The 7,603-nt window shown below is 33.1% G+C and overlaps 1 protein-coding gene across 1 annotated transcript in view; it reads right to left on the reverse strand.

Moving 5' to 3' along the window:
• The window catches only part of LOC107442998 (ras-related protein Rab-37), a 138,876-nt gene that overhangs the window by 55,898 nt on the left and 75,375 nt on the right, over positions 1-7,603 (reverse strand). Inside the window, exon 3 of the mRNA XM_043051742.2 lies at positions 2,466-2,507. Coding sequence (XP_042907676.1) covers positions 2,466-2,507 — 42 coding nt within the window. The remainder of the gene's footprint in view (positions 1-2,465; positions 2,508-7,603) is intronic.

Genomic DNA, 7,603 nt, shown 5'->3' on the forward strand with positions numbered 1-7,603 from the left:
GCTTACAGACGTCAGGGATTGTTCTATGAGGATTATGGGTCCTAATGTGCCCCATGAAAACATTGTTCCTGGGCGAGAAACCATGAAAACCTGGGCGAGCCAATTGTTATAGATGGAGGGTGGTCATAATGCAATGGCTCTTCGGTGTATAGTTAACTGGATTTATATATTAACTAGACTAGTATATATTTTGGACATTTACCAAAGCGACTATGTGTTTACTTCGGCGAATGTCCGAAATATTTGTCACATCCGATTTGATATTGATTTATTCGTTGATATTATTATATTTATTCGATATTTTAATATCTGCTGAGGATAGATTAGGAGAAACATCAGTGTTTGGAGTACCGGGCTAATGTATACCGGTCAGTGGCACTGATCCTTAAAAAAACATTTGTGTAGGGTATACCGGGCAGTGGCACTTAATTAGACTTAGTATACATTTCGGATATTTAACAAAGCGTCTATGTGAGTGTCAACATTCAGCGGTGGATGTCAACGACCGCTGATTTTGGTCATTCACAGTAACATATATACAAAGAAAACAAGGAAAGAAAAAAAAAGAGGAGATTTTAGGAAAATTAATAAAATTAAAAAAAAAAAGTTGATAAAAATCGGAAATATAACAGCGAAAAGGTGTAAAAGGAGGCGAAAGGCAAAGGCTCACACGATTAAAACTCCAAAAGTAGTGATTTCTAATATTGTATTACTATAGCCAAAGACAAACATATACAAAATAAAACACAAATGGTAGCAAACAAGAGCATATAAAACGAGAAGGGAGAACTAATGCCATGTAGAAAAACTTGCAAAAATTATTTCAAAATATTTTGGTCACTCAGTTGTTAGACTAGATGATATGAAATTAAAGCGTAAATTTAGAATAGTGGGATATATTTTTAAGGCGTATGCTTGTTTGCCTCTTTATATCCTCCAACATATAACGTACAGTGTAAAAAACAAAAAAAATGGACTTTTGATCCTAATGATCGGATCTTCACATTCTAGGACTCGATCTTAATGGCTTGTGGGGGTGACCCGCAAATATGCTAATTAATTAATGCAGATGATATTTTAAGTTACGACATCAGACACAAAAACGTACTTTATAGCCCCTGTGAAATCTAATTTAAAAAAAAAATCAGATATTTAAATTCGATTTCACCGGAACAATTCGACTGATTTTTCCGAATCCCAGACGTAGATTTTATTAACGCTCGGCCACAGAGGCATTCTCATTGCGTAAGTTTTCCGCAAAAGGATTTGCACCAATCCGATTTGGAAATTTTTTTGCGTTTGAACTCTGTTTATTTAACTAACGTTAAAAGTAGTTGTTAGAAATCGCTGCAAACTACTGATTTTTTTGTATCGCACTACGCACTACTACTTTTTTCAAAATGTAGCGCACTGCACTCCAAACTACGGAAAAAAGTGGCGACTATAGTAGTTTGGCTACCTGTAGCGCCCTACCACCGACCACTGGTGGAGCATAGGCTTCATTCACAGAGACTGCCCTTCTCAAAAACCCGATCTCACATAACAATGAATAATGACGCGGTCATTCGTTTCAGCTTCGGAAGTTTATTCCTCTCAAAAACAGATGGAAAGTCCAGTTCATTGATACAAAAGGTGGACGAACATTATTTTAATGTCCGTATCACAAACCTTTGGCCAGATGGTGTAGAATATATATATATTTTTTTTTTGTCTAAAAATATCCTGAGTTTTTTATTTTACTGCCAACACGTATTATTGTTGGTACGAATGTTAAAATTTAAAACTAAAGATATATTCAAAATGGGAACTTTATACTAGTGCTCTTAGACATGTTTTACAGGGCTCAAAATTATCCTTAAATTCCTTAAAAAAAGAAAGTGTCCTTAAATGTCATTACTTATTAAACATTTCAATAAATGTCCTGAAAATTTTCTGATTCTCCCAAATTTTTGTTGAAGTTAGCAGGAGAAAAAAAATGAAATTTATCTAAAAAAGAATTGAACAAATCTCACATCAAAAAATTATGGTATATGCCATGAAACAAAGTAAATGACGACTATGTCTTCATAGCGCATGTTCATAGGTCATGAGGTAGTATCGTCAAAAACAACTCTCTAAATAAGGTCCTCACAAATATTTTGAAAACATTTTAATCTACTTATTTGTTTTAATAAATTGTTCGTTTTGATGTTTTTTCGTGTTTCCTTATTTGACCTTTTACGCATTTGGGGCAGATAATTGCAAGGTCACTGGTTTTAATGGTCTCTCCTAAATATTTTTAATCAACGCAAAGTCTATGGAAACAATTCAGTGCCTCTCAAAAGTGGTCGTAAATAGAGGTGGTCGCTACATAGAAGTGGTCCTTCCAGAAGGTTTCACTGTAATTCGTATTGATCACTTTACCTTAAAATTATTCAGATCAAAATACTAGTTAAAATTGTAAGAAATTTTAAAAAATCACTTACCTGTAATTTTACTTTCGTATCGTCTACATTAACAACTTTATTCTGAAAAGATAAAAAAAACGTACATTTATTATAAATATACTGAAATGGATTCAATATTTTTGAAAACAAGAAAAGTTATAATACAGCATAGAAGTTTCAAAATGAAGAGTAAAGAAATATCAGTTCGCCAAATGTAATCTCGATTACAATCGTCAACACACTAGAAAAATATGCCTCACAACGTTCCTTTGGAGAAAAGCAAGGTTCTCCAAATCCCAAGAGGTATGATTTTTGTCTGTAATATGGTGAACACCCCTTCAAGAAAAGATGAACCATAGGATAGTGGTCTTAGAGTTGTTGTTACGTTGAACGTTTTAAGTATACAGTTTGCCCTGAATATGCACGTTACGCTTTAGCGTTCCAAGGATGCAGTTTACCTTGAAAATGCAAATTACGGTTTAACGTTTCAAATATACAGTTAGTCCTGAAAATGCACGTTATGGTTTAACGTTTCAAGGATACAGTTTACCCAGAAAAAGCACGTTACGGTTTACCGTTTTAAGGATACAGTTTGCCCTGAAAATGAACGTTACGCTTTAGCGTTCCAAGGATGCAGTTTGACTTGAAAATGCAAGTTACGGTTTAATGTTTCACAAATACAGTTAGTCCTAAAAATGCACGTTATGGTTTAACGTTTCAAGGATACAGTTTACCCAGAAAAAGCACGTTACGGTTTAGCGTTTCAAGGATACAGTTTGCCCCGAAAATGCACTTTACGGTTTAACGTTTCAAGGATACAGTTTGCCCCGAAAATGCCAGTTAAACTTATAAGGTCAACAATTTTCCGAAAATATTTGTTTGGAGTATTGGAAAAATAGCCCTCAAACCTATGAATTTCTCTGTGACGCTCTGAGGGAGACTATAGGGACCATATTTTCCACATTCAGACAACCCTTCGAATTACGAGGGTCAAAAATCGAAATCAATCAAAAAAGAAAAAAAAAATAGCCATGTTTACTCAGAAAAAGTACGTTTTTGTGTCTGATTTTGTATTTTAAAATATCATCTTCACCAACTAATTTTGTTTCATGACTGTCGTTGAACAGCCGACCCACTTTTTTGGGTCCACGACCGCTAATGTTCAACTCCGTAGGCTTGTAATTTTGAACCCAATCCAGAAGACAAGGGAACTCCTGGATGAAATAACCGTCGTTGAAAAAATTGGGTTGAACAGTCAACCCAATTTTATGAGTTCATGACCACTAATGTTCCACTCTGTAGGCTTGTAATTTTGAACCCAATCCAGAAGACAAGGGAACTCCTGGATGAAATAACCGTCGTTGAAAAAATTGGGTTGAACAGTCAGCCCAATTTTATGAGTTCATGACCACTAATGTTCAACTCCGTAGGCTTGTAATTTTGAACCCAATCCAGAAGACAAGGGAGCTCCTGGATCGAGTATTGGGAGAAATTTGTCGTCATACTTTTAAAAACAATGAGGACTTTTTTTATGGAGCTAACCCGTATTTGCGTTACATAGAGAGGAAAACCACGAGAACCTCCCACGGTTAGCCTGACGGCAAGGGGACACTAACCCATGATCCGTCTACCACTGAGGATGTTTCACGTCAGCACTGTGGTCGGTGCAAGCGTGATGCGGAATTCATATCGACTGGTATTCGAACCCGGTTCGCCTCATTGAAGGCGAACGCTCTATCCCCTGAGCCATCGCGGCTCTGGATCAAATATTAGGAGCAATCTGAAGGACTTTTTGATGGAATTAACCCGCATTTTCTTTACATGGAGAGGAAAACCTCTCGCGGTTAGCCCTAAGACATGGGGATTCTAACCCATGATCCATCTACCACTGAGGATATTTTACGTCAGCAATGTGATCGGTTCAAGCCGGATGCGGAATTCGTATCGACCAGCCATCGCTGGGATTAGAGCCCGGTTCGCCTCATTGGAAGGCGAACGCTCTATCTCCTGAGCCACCAAATTTGAGGTTACCCCTTCGAATAATTAAAATCCGATCATTAGATCAAAAGTTAGTCGAGGGGATTCGCTTTTTAGTTTTGACACTGTACATCTGGTAGTCTAATATATATATGCATATTTTTTTCTCATAAAAATCGAAACGGGAGCAAATTTTGCATATATTTATGCTGATGCTTTAAAAATAAAATTTGAAAAAAAAGGGAGAAAAAGAAAAGTATTTTTTTCTCCTTAAAAGTTTCAATAACAAAATATAAAATCTTTAGAAGCATTAAATCAAGGGACATTAAACCTTCCAAGTCAAAACAAATTTTAATTACATTAGCACCAACTTTTTTTTCCCCAGTTAAGTTCAAAATTAATTTCACTGAAGATTCCATTAAGTTTCGTTGTACATAGGCTATGTAGAGCTATATTTAACCACAAATATTTTTTTTTTACGTTTGGTTAAGCAAATCTTTTTACTAGTAATTTTATGCTAATAATGACTATAAAAACAGTGACTAAGGCATTTCTAATTTTTATAACTTGATCTTTTCAGAAAAAGACAAAAAATATAATTTAATTATTTCGTTAGCAAAAGATAAAACAATGTCCATAAAAAAACACGAAAAAAAAAAAACGAAATTTATTTTTTAAATACTCAAATGAACATTACGTACGTTAAATCACCTCGTCCACATTGTTTTTAGAAGACGCAAGTGGCATCACTGCTTTTTTAGGAACAGATTTTCGAAGGACTTCTTTTAGTGTTTTTCACACTCTTCAAATCACCCAGACTAATAGGCTAATTAAATTGATGTTTAATAGATGATGCAAATGCAGTGACGCAGATACATTAAAAGTGATTTTTTTTCAGTATTTTTTTCTACTTTATCGATTGTTAAGAGATAGTTAAAAAATGAAAAAATTCTTCTTAAGAAAATATTAACAATGAAACAACGTTAACTGTTTTTTGCAATCGTTTTCAGCTTGAAAATAAAAACTTTTCGGATTCTAAGTTTGAACTAAAATAAGTAGGTTTTCGTATGTTGGTGTTTAAATACAATAGAAAACATCGCATAATTATACAATATTTTTTCAATTATCGATTGTTAAGAGATAGTTAAAAATCAAAAAAATCTTCGTAAGAAAATATTAACAATGAAACAACGTTAACTGTTTTTTGCAATCGTTTCCGGCTTGAAAATAAAAACTTTTATGATTCTAAGTTTGAACTGAAATATGTAGGTTTTCTTATGTTAGCGTTTAAATACAATAGAAAACATCGCATAATTACACAATATTTTTTCAATTATCGGTTGTTAAGAGATAGTTAAAAATCAAAATATTCTTCTTAAGAAAATATCAACAATGAAACAACGTTAACTGTTTTTTGCAATCGTTTCCAGCTTGAAAATAAAAACTTTTCGGATTCTAAGTTTGAACTGAAATATGTAGGTTTTCTTATGTTAGCGTTTAAATACAATAGAAAACATTGCATAATTATACAATATTTTTTCAATTATCGATTGTTAAGAGATAGTTAAAAATCAAAAAAATCTTTTTAAGGAAATATTAACATTGAAAACACATTGACAAAATGGGTCTTTGTTTTGGCTTTTCTGGTGTGGGCACTTAATTTGGACGTCAAACTTTTCATGTGTGTTCAAGAGTAATAGTAAATAGTGCGCATGCGTCGTCGTTGCATGCGTTGCTATGGCGACCGTTGCTGTTTGATAATTTTTTATAATTCTTTTTTTCTTCCTATTTTCACCAGCAGTCATTCTTAATGTATTTACATAATAATAATTTAAAGTTTTTCATATTCTTTTTATTATTAGCTTATAATTACTGTCCTGACGGTGATTTTAATATAAATATGAATACTGAAGAAGGAAAAGTATTTTGTGAAACACGTATAAGACACAGAAAGTCTTGAAACACGTATATAGCCGGGATTTGAAAACAAATTCGACGACAAACATCAATTGAGACAGTTTTTGCAATCCACTATTTCAAATGTCGCCTACGTTTATCGGAGTCAAACCAGAAAAAAACCACTTGGCCAATGGGTAACCAGTGATCGTAATACAGCAATCACAACTTTTTTTTTAAAAAACTGTTTTCAGTTTGGAAATAAAAGCTATTACGATTCAAAGTTTGATCCAAAATATGTATGTTTTCTTATGTTTGTGTTTAAATACAATCGAAATCATAGCATAACGAAACAAAAATCAGTTTCAGTACTATGAACAAATACAGAATGAAGAAATTCAGAATAAATACTGACCAAAATACAGAATGAAGCCAAAACATTGTTTTTTGAAGATGTAAGTGGCTTTATAAATATTTTTTAGGAACAAAGTTTTGAATGACATTCCTTTTAGTCCCCCAATATGAAGTTGTTGGTGTGACATGACCGTGAATGACCGAAATCAAGAAAATGTCGACATTCACGGGTGAATGTCAACAATCACATAGTCGCTTTGGTGAATGTCCGAAATATTTGTTATATCCGATATTAATTTATTCGTTGATAACATTACATCCGATATCTTAATATCTGCTGAGGATAGATTAGAGCATGGGTCGCCAAACTTTTTTGATCATCGACCCCTGTATAATTTTTCGAAATCTCCATCGACCCCCATAAAAGTAATTTTCTGTTAATTCAAATAAAACTATTAGATATTGTGTTTGTACATTTATTTTAGATTTTAAGCATTTATTGAAGTAATAGTACATTGTGTAACAATAGTTTTATGAAAAATATATTAATGTTTAAATTTAAATACCTTAATATTTATTAAATAATAAGTAATTATTAGAGCCCGGATTTTGATGACCCAAAAAATCTCAATTAATGCCCTTAAAAAGTGCAAAAAATGCCCTTAAGAATGCGAAAATTGCGCTAAAAATGCCTTATGACATGACTTAAATAAAGTAAAAATATTGAACTAAAGCAGCGGTCGGCAAACTTATTAGTCAAAGAGCCAAATATGAACATTACAACAATTTTTAAAAAAGTTAGGAGCCAAATCTGCTTGTTTAGTAAACTTTTATTACATTAAATAAGTACACTAAATAAAACTGAATTTCATACTTAATAAATATTTATTAATGCGAACAATGTGCTTGCATCTCCTTGGAAAGTTTGAGTAAGTCAGGTTTGTATGTTG

The sequence above is a fragment of the Parasteatoda tepidariorum genome, chromosome 9, assembly GCF_043381705.1.
Source record: "Parasteatoda tepidariorum isolate YZ-2023 chromosome 9, CAS_Ptep_4.0, whole genome shotgun sequence".
Taxonomy (NCBI): domain Eukaryota; kingdom Metazoa; phylum Arthropoda; class Arachnida; order Araneae; family Theridiidae; genus Parasteatoda; species Parasteatoda tepidariorum.